This window comes from Patiria miniata, unplaced genomic scaffold (assembly GCF_015706575.1).
Source record: "Patiria miniata isolate m_02_andy unplaced genomic scaffold, ASM1570657v1 HiC_scaffold_1, whole genome shotgun sequence".
NCBI classification, from domain to species: domain Eukaryota; kingdom Metazoa; phylum Echinodermata; class Asteroidea; order Valvatida; family Asterinidae; genus Patiria; species Patiria miniata.
The window spans coordinates 21,650,861-21,670,038 of NW_024037047.1; the positions used below are offsets into that span (position 1 = coordinate 21,650,861).

At 40.3% G+C, this 19,178-nt stretch overlaps 1 protein-coding gene across 1 annotated transcript; it reads left to right on the forward strand.

Annotated features, from left to right (window-relative positions):
• The first annotated feature begins 213 nt into the window (after positions 1–213).
• LOC119725473 lies at positions 214–8,985 on the forward strand. Its single transcript, XM_038196883.1, has 7 exons — positions 214–303; positions 2,697–2,866; positions 3,947–4,303; positions 5,335–5,697; positions 6,495–6,821; positions 6,921–6,994; positions 8,861–8,985. The coding sequence occupies exons 2-7, from the start codon at positions 2,752–2,754 to the stop codon at positions 8,903–8,905; spliced, it is 1,281 nt and encodes a 426-aa protein (XP_038052811.1). The 5' UTR covers positions 214–303; positions 2,697–2,751; the 3' UTR covers positions 8,906–8,985.
• The last annotated feature ends 10,193 nt before the right edge of the window (positions 8,986–19,178 follow it).

Here is a 19,178-nt window from a genome sequence, read left to right on the forward strand (position 1 = left end):
CCCTCCTCCTTTGTGTTGGTCATTGTGCTGAGAATCTCTGGAATTCTATTGAGATATATCTAGGGGGTGCCCCATCGCGCTGGCTGCAATACCGATGGTTGCGAAATTCTACGGGAATTCCCCACACTGTGGCCCACAGCTGATAACCGGCTGCAGCAGCTTGCCGTCGGGTGCCGGGCCACGCTTTAATCATCATTGTGACTCCGTATTCAGGAGATGGGAATCAGACCTTAAATTCCACTCAATCGATCAAGTTGCAAAGCAATCAGAGAGAAAACTCACCGGAAAATTGCAGTTTTGAAAGTAAGTGAACACTGTAGTAATTAATATGTCGATTGGGAAAGAATATAGGGAAAAATGTTGCAACCACTGAACCAGACGCCACTTTTTTCTTCATATTATCTCAGTGAAGGTCACTCATTGCAAAAATGATGAATGTATTTTTGTACGTTACATGGTCATGATGGTTATGGATATGTAAGGTACTGGTCAATGCCATTCAACTTTCGAGTCACAGTGTTTTATTATGATAGTGGATATTTTGCCGGAGGTAATGACGGCAAACTAACGTTTACTAAAGGTTTGCCGGCTGCAATCCATATCAACAGAGGGCGCTGTACTCTTTAAGATAGGGCTGAATTATAAGATGTATTAAATTCCCACTAAAAGTTGTGTAGCACGTTTGGTGTAGTGGTTAAGCAAACCTCTAGTATGCGGGATGACTCGGGTTCGATTCCGACCGCAGCACATTTTTAATTTTTTTTTTCTCATCCCCAAATAAATACGAATATTCTTCTTTTATTATTTTAACATGTCTCAAACATTTTTTTGCAGAGTATTACATTTTCTTTTTCAGATTTGTGGCTCTGGAGGATTTTTTTTAAAAGGGAAAGAAAGTCCGAAATTATAAAATGGTCTGAATCCCATCTTGTGAATACGAGGTTACAACGATAATTTTGGCATGGAGCCAGACTAAAATTTGTCACCGGAAAATGTTGAAGTACAAAAAAACAGTAACTGCGCATGTTCAGTGCATATCTGGCAAACTAACGTTTACTAAAGGTTTGCCGTCTCCGGCAAAATATACACTGCCTTTTATTATACTATTGTCAATCCTGGCCACCTTGGATTGGATTGTTTCTGGTTAGTTTTGTTTACTTTTGTGGATTGCTTGTTGTATCATGTTATTTGGCCGAATAAATAATAATAATAATAATAATCTGGGACTGAGAAACATCTCCAATTTTGTTAGACACGTTAGACTTAGTCTATTCCCATCAACCTAAGTAAGTAAGAGGAACTTGGACTCTGCAGATCGCTTTTTAGCATTTGGATGTGGTCGGGCGATCTACGTAGAGTCCTAGTTACTACGTTACTCGTTAGACTTAAAAAATATTCTTGACTCTCCTTAACCCTTAAAGGGCCGGGGGGGGGGGGGGGGGGGCGAAATCCCCCCCCCCCTCTCAACATTTTCTGTGATAGCCTCTAAAAACAAATTTTTCGCGACCCGAGCTGTTATGACTTTTTAGCCTCGAGCTTTGCGCATCTTTTGATACCAAAAACATAAAAATCGGACGACGGGTTGCCGCGTAGCGAAAAATTGTTCGGCTCTATGCGCCATGAAAACTGATTTTTGCATATACGTCGTGTAGGCCTACATAGAATTGCCATTCGTACATATGAATAATTAATTAGCCATAATTCCAAAACCCTTTGACCTATAGTCATGAGATTTCTTGGGAATGTTAAGGAAGAGTTGCTCTAGGCATGTGCTGAGTTTCAAAATTGTTCGTCACTCGATGGCCGAGATCGTAGGGGGGGGGAAGGCGGAATCCCCCCCCCCCCCCCCCCTGGCTGAGAGATAGTCAAAATAACCCGGCCCCTTTAGGGTTAAGAGTAATCCTTACTTTTAGGACACCTCTATTGTTTACGAGTTCTGTTCAAAACTGACTTTTGCAGGTGTCTGTCCAGTAGTACCAAAGTGACTGGTACCAATGTTAACAATGTAATTTGAGTGACCGAAATCCCCACCCTGGGGCATGAAAAACGTGACCAAATCCCGACATCAGAGCCGGGGGGGGGGGGGGGGGGAGCCATTTGATAGGCGCATTACCGTATGATCAAAGTGAAAAACAAACAATTGTGCAAAAAACAAACTGCCTGAGGCTGCAGAAGATGAGAAGTCATTTGTTATTTGACAATCATATGCAAAATAGTCAATGAAATAAATAAAATAGAGGTGACCTAAACTTCAGCACAGTTTTACCAGTGTGATAGCACTAAGGCCAAAAAAACAAAATTCTGCTTCCGATTACATGGCATTCAAAAATAGGGTAGGTAGGTACAGATTTTTTTTGGGGGGCAATTTTTTTTTGTGTACGATCCTTTTTTTGTCCAAGTGTAGTCACCATATAAATTGCATTGTCATTATTGTATCATTTGTTGGCAGAATGAATAATTATATTAACGGGATCCAGAAAGATGCATCATTCTTCTACAGTGTTGCACTACTACTTTTTTGGGTCCAATACATGTAGTCCGAACAGTTGGGACTCCAATACTGTGTATGATACTTGATTATTAGGTCTATTGCATGAGATCAATCAATGCAAAATGAGTAAACTGTTACAAAGCAGAGAAAATACATATGGGAATCATCAAAGCACTGTGTGTTTTTTTTACATTTTTTTCTACAGGTTAACAAGCTGAACAGGAGGTGTAGACTCATAGCATGTGTGTGGTGACTTCAAAATGGGCAAAAAAACAGCTCTTCTCGTGGTGCTTACCAGTGTGGTGGTGGTGGGATTATTCACAACATCCCAGGCATTCATAGCTAGTAACATTCATATGTGTCCACATTCCTTAGGTAAGAACTATTGGAAAATCGTTCATCTTACTTTGTTCTTGATAGCCTTAGTCAAGGTGTTCGGTGGTTACTGATGATGTATGGTCGGCCACTTACATACACAGCAGTCCCGCGTACATGTTCATGTACATAGAATGTAGGCTACCACATAGAAACGACATTTACTATTGCGCCTGTGATCAAAATCCTACGCGTATTACGCTAGCGCGTTGTGTCGCACCAGAGAGCGGTCTCACTGCGCGCTTTACTTGGAATATTTTGGTCCCGTATGCATGCGGGAAACAAAACCTTAGTGGTGCACAAGTGCATTGGCGCTGGCCTGAACATTTGTGATATATACGTATGAAGTATGCGCGTAAATCGAACCACATGATAATCCGCGCATCGCGCCAGGCCGCGTGACGCAGCCCGTTTTGCTCTCAGAAGTTACAATGTAAAAGTAGTTACTGCTGTGTCTAGGTTTTATATATGTTTTTGGGCTACCATATGACGCATGAACAGCGACCTCTCATGGCTCAGCTTCGGCCGTGAGCGTCAGGCGTCGTCGGAGTGCGAAATTTTATGTTCGAATTTAACTTGCGATGTAAAAAAAAAGTATCCGAAAATGATAGGCCAATGCTTTTGGTTAAATCAACTTGAGGTACATTGTATTCATTCAGCACCACCCAATTTGCGTATTGTAGCCCAGACATGTGAGGTCGCTGTTTTCACTTCAAACAGTACATAAACATGTTAGTGCAGAGCTTAATGCGGCTGCTGTGTACGTTAGCAGCTGACCATCAGCGAAGCCGTCAACAGACGGTGAGCCGTCTTCCCCCCTCATATCACGCGAGGCAAGCCTTACATTAGCCAATCTGCTGCCTCGTATTTTGTATAATTTAACAAGCTCTCCATTAATTTTGTGTACATGCATGACATGGGTTGCTTGATAAACCTGATCTGTGGCCAATGGAGGTAGTTTTATCATTTGAGTTTTCCAAGTTAGAATATTGAAACACTGACTTATTTGAATACATGCACAGCTCTAGATACAATAACTGAATACTACAGTTGTTTTGATTTGTTGTGTTTTGCTAACAGCCAACGATACCCAGGATGCCTTCGGCTTGTCCAACAGGAGTGCCTATGTTCAGCTTGGACAAACCCACCGAATCCCATGTCTCCCTTACTCTCAACGGGAAGGTGAATCTCCATTCATTGTCTGGTACAAATTAAATGAAAGCACTAACATCGGAGAAAAGGGAAAAGAGAGGCTAGTAAGCTACAACCGAAAAGAAATTCCAGGCAAACATGGCCCAAGATATTCCCTCGCATATGATTTCGGCCTCCTCATTAAAGATGTTGAGGAGAGTGATGGTGGCAAATACATGTGTGAAGTCATCTGGCGTGACACGGAGTACATCAAACAAGAAGAGACAATCAACATTCAAGTTATTGGTAAGATCTCTACCAAGATTATGTTACATGTACATGAACAAGGGTTTTCTATACAGTGTGTTTCAACAAAAATGCAAACAAAATATAATGGAATGCCAGACATAGAATGGGTAACCAACATAGATAATACAGGTACGGTTTGAAAGATACGCCTTTCCACTTTAAAAAAATGAAACATCAAACGTCCAAATCCGATAATGTTTGACAGAGTTAGGAGTAATTTTCTAAGAGAGGTCAAATTGACCATGGGACCAAGTTTTCCATTTTGGGCATTGGTACAAAGAAGGTTTTAGCGAGTGAACATAATTCTATTAACACTTTCTTGCTATCAGTTTGTAAACAGGTTGGCTAAACATTTTTAGCATAGGGTGATAGCAAGGAAGTGTTTAGAATTGTGCTTACTTGCTAAAAAAATTGTGTAGGCTAGTCAAATATCCACACATACATGTAGGCAATTCAGCTGCCTTTGCCGGGACTATGCCTAAAATTGAAAACTTGGTCCCATGGTCAATTTGAACTCTCTCGGAAAATAAGTCATAACTCTGTCAAAAATTATCGAATTTGGACGTTTGATGTCTCATTTCAAAGTGGAAAGGCATATCTTTCAAACCATACCTATAAACTATTTTGTATGTTGGTTACACATTCTTCGTCTGACATTCAGTTGTATTTGTTGGCATTTTTTTTTGTTACACACTGTACATCATTTGACATGAAAGATAGGCATTGGGCACTAAGTTGAAGAAACATGAGCCTTATTAGATATTCTGAGTGATTAAATGCCCCCAGAGAGTTTTCAAAGGAAAATTGTTTCATAATGTTTGCCTATCTGATGAGACCATCATCAATTTTGTGTGACCAGAAACAAGTGTTGGAAACCGCGTAAATTTTTTCCCCGAAATACTGTTTATTAAATCTTTTATTTGATGGAGGGTATTGGAAGATGTAGGAAATTTCCCAAAGGGGTTGTGGGAATTAGGATTAAAAGTGTTTATTGAAGTCACAAAACTGGATTTGTTTCATAACTGCAGGACACACTTTTCCACATGGAAGTGAGGCAGTCGGTGAGGAATCGCCCCCTTCTCGTCTGGAGCAGGGGCGGAGACACACTCTACAGTGTGGGTGTGCATCACAGACACCAGACACATGGGACTCTGTAGTGTATTGGTCAATGGGAGAAGGCATCACTACAGATACACAGATCATTGGTGCGCGTTTCTCCGATGGTACTACCCTGCAGATTCAACATGGCGCCGATTACAGCATTGGTAGCGACACTTCACTTACAATCAACTCCCTGAATGACCTACAAGATACACAGAGATTCTGGTGTCATGTGTTCCAGTCAAATGGCACACTCCGTAGATGTTCCACTGACGTTCAGATCTTACAAGGTAAATGTGACAACTATTTAAAGTACTTTTTTCAAGTCACCCATTCCATGCTTCATTGTATATCCTGGAAATTGTATCCTTTTATTCACACCTGTCTGTCATTTGAATTTCTAGTACCACCAAAGCCCAAAAGCATTGGAAATATCCAAAACTAATCACAACTCTTGACATAAATAATTTCCATTTTTAGATTTCCTGTGACAAACTTAGGTAAAAAAGCTAAATTTTTTGGAGCAAGTGGAAAATTGTTTTACAGTTGTGTCTTTCCCGCCCCCCTTGAGGCACTGCAAAAATAATAAGCTCTCTGCGATCTTAAAGGTATGTAGACTGAATGGCCCTGTTGAGCAATAGGCCCCTATTTAACTTTCCCTTTGTAAATTAACATTGAAGGGGCATTACGTAGCTTGTCCCTCCCCCCTCCCACTTATCCTTATAAAATCCTCTAAAACCAACCGGCATATTGCGAGGGTAGGTGCTACCACCCGTCACTTTTCAGAATAATTTCTATTGTCTAATGTTGTACTGTCTGACAGACTCTGTATGCCTAAACCCCCTGAATGGTAACAAAGGGAGAGTTGAAGACCACCGGGAGAGACATTTTGACGCTTTGCGGATCATGCCTGAAGCTCACACGAAGATGATATGGTTTTGTGCACATTCGGAAGAAAAACAAAAATTCCTACAATCACGCTATATACGCGCACAAACTAATATGAGTCGATCATCCCGTCCACTGGGTTTCTGAAAAGTGATAAAAATTTGTCCACTTACAAGCTTTAATTTTTTTTTATCTTCAGATCAAAATTCTAGTTTTGTCCCGATCGCATCGTCAAAAGAGTTCTACCTTTCAGAAGGACATCCGCAAGTTCTGCCTTGTAGAAGCTGGACGCCTGGTGACGTGATGTGTGAAGTCCGATGGATTCATGAGCCAAGTCAACGCGTCGTCTTCAGTTACAACTTGTCTACTGACACCGTCGAGGCTGATTCTGACTACGATCTTGCCAGTGACTTTGGTCTACTCATCAAATCAGTGAATCACATCCATGGTGGACGCTACACGTGCAACATTCTCGATGGTTTGGGAAACACGCTCTTGAAAGGAGCTATTGACACATATGTGATTGGTATGTGATTGCATTACACACACATGTATATTCTTGTTGACCTTCCATTGTTTTTGAAAACCATTAATATTTTTTTCACCTAAATTTATATCTCCGTAGGCAAGCCCGTTGTGTCGGATGTGTGTGCACCCCTCCCCTCCCCCCTCCCCCAAAAGAGTGCATTCAATATTTCGGTAGGGTTTTGTTTTGTCAATTTTCATCCGAGTTTATCTCAAGGTGACGTGAGCCGCAGGGTTAAAGTAAAGGTCAAAAGGTCATCATGCTTCAAATTACTCCAATGGATGAAAAATAATGATAAACTTGGATTCGTTTTGATGTTACATGCACATTTCCAAAGCAACCAAGATCGACAAATTTGGCCGACAGGTTATGGAGATACATTTTTTTAAAAAGGCGGCCACACCCATTTTGGGAAAATCACCAAAAATTGTGGGTGGTAGCACAAAAACATCGTCGGTTAAACCAAAGATTTCATCTTTCTGGGTCAAAAAAAGTTAAAGTGCATTCAGTGTGACATCAACCTTGTTTCCATGGGTACGATCTTGCTGCGTGATGTTGGATGTCTGATCTTTTTTTTAACCCCTGGAATTGTGTAATTTAAATGTGTCAAATAAAGCACATTTAAATTATGACTGCAGTCGATGTATCTAACGCACGATGCAATGCTTAACAAATGGAAAGGCTTTTTTTTTTTGGAATCAGTCCTTTCAAACATGATATTTTGAAGTTGCTTTTTTTGGGAAGGATTAATATTAAATGTACGTACTTCTGTCGTACTTTTAATTACAACAAAATATACATGTTTTCTGAGGCTAAAAATGCAGCTTCCATATTAATCGATATTGTACAAGCATCGCGCAGTTGTAAAAAAATTCTCATTATTGACGTACACTTTGTGCCTACTTGGTAATGGGCTTGCGTACGCTGCAATGCGAGTAGTCTGATTCTCAGACATGTCAGACCAACTGATGCTGACATAACATATTGGAGTATTCTGAATCGCTAGCGAATTCAATGCGAGCACTCTGATTGGTTCAGATTCCAGAGTGTATTCTAGGCCGCCACGGAAGATCATTCTCATTACTTCAAGGGTTTGTACATGTACTTTGTGTTGTGTAACATTACAAAATACATTATAGGGCATACATGACTCAAATAAGTCAAGTATATTACAGTGATACATTTCATTTCTATACACAAAATGACCAAGCTGAGTGTATTGGTCGTTAAAACATCGTCAGATCTGCAAACATGTCCCTGACGTATTGAGAAGAACTCCCCATGTAACGGAATGAATGAGTCCTCATTTGCATAGCGGTGCGCGATTAGATCTCACCCCTCGCAAAGATGCACTGCGTACAATGTATTTATCGTACTGCATTATATGAATGACGGTGCGAGAACTTAATCATCAAGTCGTAGGATTTTTGCAACCCATCTTATTACTTTAATACTTAGTCTTATACGTATAAGACTACGTATAAGACTGGTATGCCAGCCACGCCAATGGAGTTCGACTGAAGTTCACGGACAACTTAAATACGACTACATGTATTCAAATATGACTACATGTATCTAACGACTTGTCATCAAGTCTATATGTGACGTGATGTACAATGTACATGTACATGTACATGTATGCGGAAGATAACCTGCGGGCGCATACAGGGCATTCAGTTTTCAAAATACACGCGCAGTACGCTCTGAATAGCCAGTCAGAGTCGTTGGCGTATTCTTCACAGCCAGGAGTTAGTGAAGGAACGCGCACACGCCCATGGAGTCGAGGCTGGTGTGACACTTGATTTATTGATGTCACAAATATGAACACACTTAAACATGTAAACTGCTTTCTATCAGTTTTGTTGGCTATTTCTCTGTTTGCTTCCACTCACTTAAAAGAAATTGTTTTGTGGGATATTTTATGATGAAACAAAGCCTTGGCTGCGAAAATCAATTTCCTGTAGTGTAGATCATGTGGATGTAGATACATGTATGTTGGATTAACAGACAGATTTTGTTTGTTTTCATTTGTTTGACAGAGGCTGGAGAGTCCAAAGGAAGCAGTCAGGGCACTGCTAATTTGAGGTTACTTGCACTTGTCGTCATACTGGTACCAGCTTTTGCAGTCGTGCTGTTGTGTCTGCGGTACAGAAAAAAACGGTCATCCACCAGCTCTTGTCAAATGGGTATGTCGTATTTCATCCTATTTCTGATTGGTCAAACCCTTCCTTTGTCCTTCAGGCTCTCTGTTTGCCCTCCCGACATATCTCAGTTTTTAATTCTTCAGTGTCGGTGAATTTTAGAAAACATTTGTCGCGGCAAGCCCATTCAATAGACCTATCCAGTAAGCTCCTCCCACTATTCCTACAAACGGGGTGTGAATAGATTGTGGGATCAATGAGACATTTGTCATTTGTTATGTGTCCAACATACCGGTGTGCATTAGCAGCATTAATTGTCTGTGTTTTGTATTTTCATTGAGTCAGCTCTACATGTCATCTGAGTATTTTGTGAAGCCATTAGTTTCAGTGTTACCATTCAGTCCTCGCGAGCTGCTTATTTGAACTGCTATTGTCTCTGTGCAGTAAGCATAAGGGATCTCATTAAATCTCCCAATTTACAGACAACTGCATGCTGTATTTTGAACGCTTCCGAAATGTACCCTGCAGGATTTGAAGTGATCGGCATGATTGACTATCGGAAAAATTAATTAAATGGGGATGATTCTGCAGAGTTTCTTTATGAGCCCATTATGGATTAAACTTAATAATTTAGTCTTACCTTTTCTTTCAGGAGAGTGGCCGAAGACTGATAAACGGACCTACACACCTCCCGAACGGTGCGATAATACACCACAAGGTCGCCTCAGACTAAATGAAAAGCAGTACCGGGATTTCTTCATTGACAGCAGCAATGAGAAGGGCCATGTTCTTTTGGATGGGAAATCAGGGAGCGGTAAGACTACTTTCCTGTATAAGCTTCGGCATGACTTGCAAAACTTGAAAGCAAGATATTTTCTGTTTCGGCCAAGAACCGTAGTTCTCACCAAAGCTCTGCACATAAAATATAAAACTTCATATTTCTTATTTCCTGAACCTTTCCGACGCGGTAATTCTTGTGGATGACTGTAATGGTGTAAAGGACATAGAGGAAGTTTTGGAAGCCACCAAAGATCTGTCTAGATGTCAGTTAGTGATGACCACTAGAAGTGAAAAGCTTGCACGAGTTATGAGCAAAAAATATGGTTTGCGTCATGTCACAATTACCGGCTTCTCTGAGAATAATGCACGAGAGTATGTCAAGTCAAAATTGGAAGCTGATTGCAAGTATGTCAAATTTGATAGCATGTCCATGTACAATTACCAGCCAGAAACCAAACATGTCGATTATTTAGATTTACACATTTTATTTGAAAGTGTGGCTTGTCTGCCTGGTTTCCTCAAGAGGCTCTGTGAGTTTCGTGGTCTGGAACTTCACAATTCTGTCAGTGATGTGGTTACCGGCATTGTGAAAGGCATGTTTTGCAAACTAGGCCCCCAAAGTAGCTTGGCCGATCGTGGTAATGCAGAGAGGCTTACAGAGAAACAAAATGATTTCTTGATTAAGTGCGTCGAAATAGCTCTACCTGATATGTTTGGACATCCTGATAATGTAGGAGAGGTGTCTTGTGGAGATGCAAACATTGTTTTAAGAAACGGAATTAAAATGGGGCTGCTCTGTGATGAAAAAGAGTCCAACCTAGATAGTTCGAATAAGAGAGAATCTATTCTACAAGGGTCAAACATGGAGGAAGTGAGTTCTAGAGGTTCAGTGCATTATTCACATCACCAAGATTTTGTCACATTGAATATGCTGGAGGAAGAGTCCATTCAACATGACTCCAGCATTCAGAATTCAATCAGAGAAGGGTCCGGTCCGCAAGCGTCCAACATTGAGATTACACCCGGTCCACAAGCGTCCAACATTGAAAATTCAAATGGAGAGGAGTCCATTCTGCAAACATCCAGCACTGAGAATTCAACCGGAGAAGTGTCCCGTCCACAAACGTCCAACATTGAAAATTCACCTGGCGTAAGTTCCGATCCAGAGATGTTCAATAATGAGATTGGAGAAGGTTCTGGTCCACAAGTGTCCAACATTGAGAATTTGACCAGAGAAGGATCTGGTCCACAAGCGTCCAGTATTGACTCAAATGAGTCATGTCCTCTGCTTTCTGGCCATGCCGGTGATGCTTCTCAGGTCAAATTTGCCCTTGAAATAACTCGGGACTTCTGTGCTGGTAAGAAAATAGCTCAAGATGCTCAAAAGTGGATAAAAAAGATCGACATCGGTAATATTAATAAGCTCGCAAACGCATTGGTCTTTGCCAGTGCTGAGAATTTTAATGCTGCCTTTGCAATTGTAAATCGTTTAATTACAGTCAGTAAAAATAATCACAAACCAATAAGTACCTGCACTCTTAACGATGAGATTAAGCTGCAAAAGGTGATGGAGGTATGTCTTGAAGCCATATTCAATGGACGATGGGAGGAGGACTTCAACAGCGAAATGAAGTTGCTCTTTCATGAAGGACAGCTGCGGTTTATTGGGATATATAGTCACATGCTCAGACTGATGGCATACTGTTTGAAATACATGCAGTGTTCAGAGAACAATTCCACATGCATCCTGAATTCTGTTGTATTGTTCTGTATTGATCAGCATCTGAGCTCGGATGAGTTCACACAATACGTAGGGTACTTGTGTCCTGGCCAAAAGGACCAAAGTGTGCTGCATGACCTGCAACAGGAGCTCACTGACACACACTCTAGTAAGTGCCACTCGTCAATTTCTGGGACAGAGTTTGTTCGTTACCTTTCTGAACATAAACATCTTGAAAAGATTGTTCTCTTGGGACCAGTTCTTGACAACCAACAAACTCGTGACTTCATCCACAGCCTTTGCAAGCTGAAACAGTTGAAGCATTTGGATCTTCGGCTTAATACCCAGATGGCTGACAGAGGTTTCAAAAAAACAATGAAAAGGCTTTCTGATTGTGAAGCCCTGACTGATCTCAGGCTGTCTCTCTACAAAGTGACCAGTAAGGGGTTTACACATGTCAAGAATAACATGGAGAAGGTTGCACCCATGCTGAAGAGATTGCAAACACTGTATCTGCTGCATGGCTCTCTAACTGAGGATTTCGATGGGTTCCTCACAGACCTCATTGGGTACATGGACAATCTTCAGTGTTTTCATGTATCAGCATTGGTTGCATCTGATGAAGAACAAGGAATACCAAACAGTGTTGTTGAAATGATCAAACTGAAAAAGCCAACACTTCAGGAACTGTTTGTGGACAACAAGGATGCATTAGAGGCACAACTTGAAGAGGCGTAGTCTGAAGAAGGGGCTACCACATCAACTTCATCCTCATCAGACCAAAGCTGTAGTGAAAGTATCGGTACGCACAATTTCCTGAATGTGCCAAAGCTCAAGCGAGGTATACATGTATGTTCAAATTTCTCTTGTGATGGTCTTCCGGACTAATCCCTGCCCCACATAGTGGATACATTCAAAATTAGCAATGGATGGACAAGGAACAAGTGAAGTAGGTCTCCCCAACTCTCCTTTTCTGGCCATATAAGGAGCACTTGTGCACGAAGCCCATGAAGTGTGTAAGTGCTTTTAGTCATGTTTGTTTTGGAATCAGCAGGTAGCCATCAATACTGAGTCAACTGGCCGTCCTCCACTACTTCTTTTGGCAAACAGTCAATTCGAAGAAAGGATTCTCAAGTATTCAAACCAATTCCTGTCAAGTAGGCTCATTTTTGTTCCCTCTGTTGTTAATTTCATTAGCTCATGTGTCAAGGAAAAAAGGCGTTCACTGGTGATGTGTTGCCCTCTTGATTATACACCAGTTGTCAACTGTTTTGTCTCCATTCTGTCTTAATCTAATGTGATGGGCCGGACGTTGGCATCAACAGGTGCTTTAATTGTATCCACTCGTGAGAGCTCCATTCTCGGGACACATTGCATGCACACACTGGACCCCTTACGGTCATCTGAATGTGAATGACCTTGCATGTGTAAATATCAACCTCGTTCACATAGATCATAATCCTGCTGCGCTATATGTAGTTTTCCCAACATCATGTCTTGCGAATTTGTGAAGGAAACCACAAGCATCCCACAGACACAGTGGTGTAACTGTGTTCTGGGTAATCACAAAAATGGCCAGCCGTGGAAAGGGGGGGGGGGGACATCACATGACACTAGCTGTCATGGCTGTTCAGGATACAGATGTACTTTATATACTTGTGCCCCTTAACTTTACATTAAAACGGCGCATTTAAAGTTTTGGTACTTGCTCTCTGTTTTCAGTACTTTTGAACACATTTTGGTTTTTGGGAAGTACGAAAAATACCTCAAAGTCTGCATTGTTTTGTTTCTCACCATGAAAAAGTGTGTGGGGGTGATCCAATGCCCCCCCCCCCCTCCCACGTCATAAATATGGGGGTTATATAAAATGTCCATCCCAGGATGTACTCCCCAGCATCTATATAGACACGATAAACTTGAGGATGGTAATGTCTTGGGAACACTTCAAGGGTTACCTCCCTGCAACTGTTGAAATGGTTGAAGAGGATAGAATATTTTTGCAAAGAGGCTGGTTTAATCCCCCCTACCCCCTCCAGGCCATAACTCTCCCTCGTACCGAGAAAAACCTTCTTGCTTCGCTACTGTAAACAGGTTTTTTGTTTGTGGAACTTTTTTGTGGGTTTTGATACAAATCAATGTACACTCAAATATTGCTGCAACATCCTAAAAACTAAACTGTTAAATATGCTTGCAAAGCCCACTTTGCAACTGCTGCAACACTGCAAATGCTGCAAATGTCGTATTATCTTGTCTTTATTAGAATATTCAATGATTTGTCCCTACGTGTAAGTGGTTTGTTGTAAGCACGGAATGAAGGTCAACCAAGAAAACATTTCCAAAGATGTGATGGTCCGTCAAGCTTAAGTTAAAACTTGTTTTCTGTGTTATTGATCTTCCTTTGACATTGGTTTACATGTATCTTTCGTCTGTGTTGTCTCTCTTAAGTGATACTGAGCTCTTGTGGTTTTGCATTACATGTATGCTGATGTCATAACTCCATGTACTGTACGTGGGATTCCGCGGTGCCCAGCAAGTTTTGCAGTGCATATGCCAGATGTTGCACTTGCGTCTGTATCAGGGCCATTTCGTGTGAATATGACCATCAAGTCAGGAACTGCTTCACTGAACACTACACCACCCTCTAAAAAGACCCAGGTCTGTTTTGGCCTGGATTTCTCGTCATATTTTACCTGATACTTTTCAGGATCAAACTGATACTTTCATCTCCTGGTCAAAATATACACTTTGCCAAGGGTTTCTGGTCAAAATGACCCAAGAGGAAAGTCATTTTGACTAGGAAAGGTATCACATTTGATCCAGGTCAAATATAACCTGGATGGGTCAAATCTAACCCTGCACTTTTAGAGTGCACTTTGGTCCTCTGTAAGCTTGTCTGTCTATAAACCAGGCTATTGCTGCAGATAATGAACTAGATGAAGTACTGATTTGGTTGGTTTTTTAGTATGAAAGTTGAATTTGTTTCTATAGATGAGGTTTCTCCTGTCATAAGTAGGCAAGCAATTATCTGTGATGAGTCTTCATTTTGGAGAGAATTAAGTCCAGTGCGTGAGGCACATTGTCTCCCACAGTTGATACATGGCAAAGACTCTCCTGGGGTTGTGCACTGTTTTCTTTTCTCTCTCCTCTCATTGGTTGCTGCCGCTCTCGTCTTTATTACTTGATTGGTTCTTTTCCTTAGTACTTGGCAGGAGAGTTTTAATAGGAGGCCAGAAACACCAGGGAAAACCCCTTTTGTGCAGTCCCGCTACCACAAAGGCTGTGCAGTCATGTAGGTCACTTGCTCTATGTATGGACATGGAGGAGTGCTTCCATTACTCCCTGTCTTTAAGGGGTAAAGGACAAGTGGCCAGACCTTGTTCAGATGTCTTTGTTATCTTGCTTGGCACAGACTCGATTCTAGAGGAACCTGTCGTGAGCACAATCTTCCCAGAAGTTAACTGGCTAATGTTTTATGTTTCAGGCCTTGAGATTGGCCCTCAGTGAGTCCTTGTTGTTTCTAGACTCTAATATAACCAGTGCCTTATACATGTAGAACTAGACATTTTTAAACAAGTCCTCTGGCAAAAGTGCAGGGTTCTCCCCATGTACAAACGTGCTTATCGGCCCGATACGCTGGAATTGTGGCCCGATACGCCGACAAAAATGCCGATCACATTTGTCAGCCCCCGATACGCACAATATAATTTATTACACAAGCCATTAAAATGCACATTATCGTTTCATACGCCATTATTTCATCTTGACATTCAAAATCTTGACAAAAATCCCGTATTTCTGATGCTGCATGTGTGATCAAAATGCACACGATGACGGGTCTTTCGCGACGACCGCCAGCACCCAGCTATATATTAGCGCATTCAGCATGGTACACTGGTTCCCTTCGCGTGCTAACAGTATCAATGCTATGATGATGAAGGACCGGAACCAGTGTCTACTGCCTTGTACGTGCATACATGATGATTTCGGCCGAAGTTGGATCGTAAAAACACCAAACAAACATCGATGGAGAAAGAGAATTCTGCAAATTAATTCACAGAACGTGATCTCTATTTTCTGTGTATGTATTTTCCATTAAAATGACGAGATTGCAAAGCTCGAACGTATGGCGAAACATCGTACGCGTAGCATGCTTCTTAGAAGCAGTGGTGCAAAATTTTCAGCCACATGGGATGGGCCGTACACAGTTCAGTAATGCACACTGATGCTGCGCCGTGTCGGTGAGCACAGCGCGATGTACAGCCGGCCAGACTGAATGTTGACGGCGCCAGGGGCCATGATGTACGTTAAACATATTGTGGAATCAACTACCTCAAATATATTTTTAATTAGGTGAGGCAAGTTTTAATCACTTTTGATGGTCAGTCTTGATAATTTTCGTGGTGCAAAGGAAAATAATCCAGGCACAAAACTACATGATTCCTTGTTCAATATGCTCCATTCAATTAAGTGTTTTTATTCCTCCATGATTCAATCAGCAGCCCAAAAAATTGGCGAAATAATTTTTCCGACTTACCGACGCTATTTTGAAAGGCATGTAATCGGAAGCAAAAGTGATATTTTTCTTGACCTTAATTTCTTAATTTGAAACTTGCTTGTTAATATAATTCATACTTTCTAGATCAGGAAGTTTTAACACAGGTTTTGAAATGTTGATTTTTTTTTTTTAAGTTAAAAATTTTGATATATTTTTTTCTTTAATTACAAAAAATATTACATGATCTCCTCTAAATTTTAAGAGAAAATCTTCCTCAAAGACTCCCCAGATTTGCTCTAAAATGCACCAGAGAGCCTCTAAAGTTCAAAATTTTTCGGGGCCCTTAAGCGGGCCCCAAACCCCACGCCATGGCTTTGCAGGTTGGTGAATCACAACAAAACTTCCCCCACAGGTTTGAAAAAATCCTGGGGAGAACCCTGAAGTGTCCTTAAACAGATTTCAACTGATACTGATACAAAACCAGTAACTATTTGTATGATGATTTATACAGCCCTGCAGAAACTTAACTCCCTCCGATAGATTTTTCTACTTAAGTATTACATGAACTAAATCTTGTGTCGACTTGCTAAAACAGTGTGTATACAAACTTTAAATTACCAAACATTTTAACATGGTACTTTTATTTTTTTGTAACTGTAACTCATTGTTTTATTTGGTTGCTGAATTCTTTGTGTACATGTAGATGGTGATTTTATAAATTGCATACATTGACTACTTTGAACCGTTCTTTAGTTTTTGTCATTCAAAGCAGGTACATTGTATTCTAAGCTTTTACTGCCTATTGGTGTTGAATTATCTAAACTGTAACTTGTTTGTGCGTGTAATTCCGCATGGATCAGTTTTTCGGTTTCATATATGTATTCCTTTGCATTTTAGACCCTTTGCATAGTGCGCCCTCACTGAGGAAAGGTTTTTCCATTAGCAATATTTTTCAATGAAGAAATGCATCGACTCATGCATATACAGCAGACCAAATACTTGCTCTCCAGGCGCGGTTCTAGAACCAACATTTTGGGGGGCTAGCAGGGTGAATTCAGAATTTTTTTTCAGGGAGGCGTGCTGAAATGTAGACCGGTTATTTTCTCCAGACACTTAGGCCTCCGAAAATCAATGGGGGGGGGGGGGGGGGGAGCTCATGCCATATTTTCAATGGGGAGCGCCAATGAAATCCTAAAATCATTCACACTATATTAACTACAAATGCACCCTTGTCACGACTATTTCTTTAGGGGGAGACCGTTCGCATGTACATCACAATCCTTCTTTTTGCTAATGCAATTTCTTTTTAAGGAATTTATTTGGGGGGGGGGGGCTAGACAAAATTTTTGCCCCCCTAACCCCCCCCCCCCTAGAACCGCGCATGTTGCTCTCACATGTTACATCAGACATGTACGTATATGGATCTCAAGAGAGTAAATTTGGCCGTTCATGAACATGTATATACCTATCAGGAAAAAAATCATTGCCTAAAAGAGATATGACGAAAGCTTGAACAAATTCAATAATTTATTTTTCCTGAAGTTATATATCAACTGACGTATTTTGTTAGCCAATACATTTTTAAAAGTTTATGAAAACTATATTTATTATATATGTATATTAGTAATATAAAGAGTAAGTAAACCATTGATTCATAAGATTACGTATTTTTTTGTCAGACGTTATTGCCTGAAATGTTTGGTGACAATGTATATTGTCCAATGTGTTCGTACTTTCAGATTTTTAAATACAATTGTATAGTTAGTTGCTGACTTATTGTAGAGTGCAGTACTTGCCTGTTGAACAAAGTGTGGATAAATGATTTGGAAATTAAGCTTTAAGCACGATGTGCATTTTCACATCCACCAAAGAAAAAATAAAAATCCTGTTTTTCTGAAGATTTTTCAACTGACGATGCGTATTTTCACATTCACCAAATATATTTAAAAATGCATATTTTATATTGGTCATTTTAACATTCCTGTGTTTTTTTAACATAGAGCAGTTCAGCTGAACAAAGTGTTGACAATTATAAGGGGATGGACATTGATGTAAATTATGATGGATGTTTTTTCATGTTGTCCCAAAGATGGTCAAAACTGTATATTTCTAATTGGTCTTTCTATCATTCCTATGTTTTTCAAAATGATAAGCAGTTCAACGGTATAATGGGAACGGACATTAATGTAAATTATGATTCGTATTTTCACATTCAGCAAAGATAAACAAAATTGTATATTTCCAATTGGTCATTTTAACATTCTTAAGTTTTTCGAAACAATAAGCAGCATAACTGACTTAAAACGTAGGAGTTTTTTGTATACGGAGGACACATCGACATATTGAATGAATTTTGAACACAACCTTTATAAGCTGTGCATAGTTTTAAACATTTGAGACGATCACAAGGTTTTTTTAGGCGGCTATATAATAATTATGCTATACAATGGTATGACAATTTTTGAAAGAATTATGTTTCAAAGGTGAAGTTCTGTATACATGGCAACATTTCTTGTCAAACTCACGTACACATGTACTTCAGTCCAATTAAAGTGGCCTTATGTCAGAAAGAAGGTTAATGTTAAACAGTGCCTTCTGTATTCTGTTATGTTGATGTTACTGTCATGTGCGAATGATGAAATATGAATCGGTTGCATATCGCCTCACTTTGCTTGTTCGCATGTCCAAACGCACTTGCCTGTTGCCATTGTATATGGAATTTGGACTCCTATAAAATATTGCGCATTGGAGATCAATGGTTCTGACTCTTGTCATGTGTGACATCACTGTTCTGTTTCTCTCTTTACTGGGACATGCACAATACAACCAACGAGTCTGTATTTTATAGAGTCCCAGTTGCACATATTGTACACCACACCGCTCGAGAAAACCTGTGAGGAAGCGAACCTTATATGGTAGGTTAAAGCAGTCCGGAATATTTGTGATCAAACTTGAGAAGAAAATACGTTTGAACAGACTGTGCTATTTGGATTAGTCTCAACACCCAAATCGATATCTGTTTAGTCCTTGATTTTTTTCCACCCAAAGAAAATGAGACATCGACCCGCCCCCCCCCTTCCCCCATAAAAAGAATTCCCATAATTCATAATTAGGCTACCTCAAGTATTGAGATATTCTCAATTTGATTTTAATACAATGCAACGTTTATTTATATTCAGCCACAAATAAAATTAAAATTCAAATAGCATTTACGTAAGAAA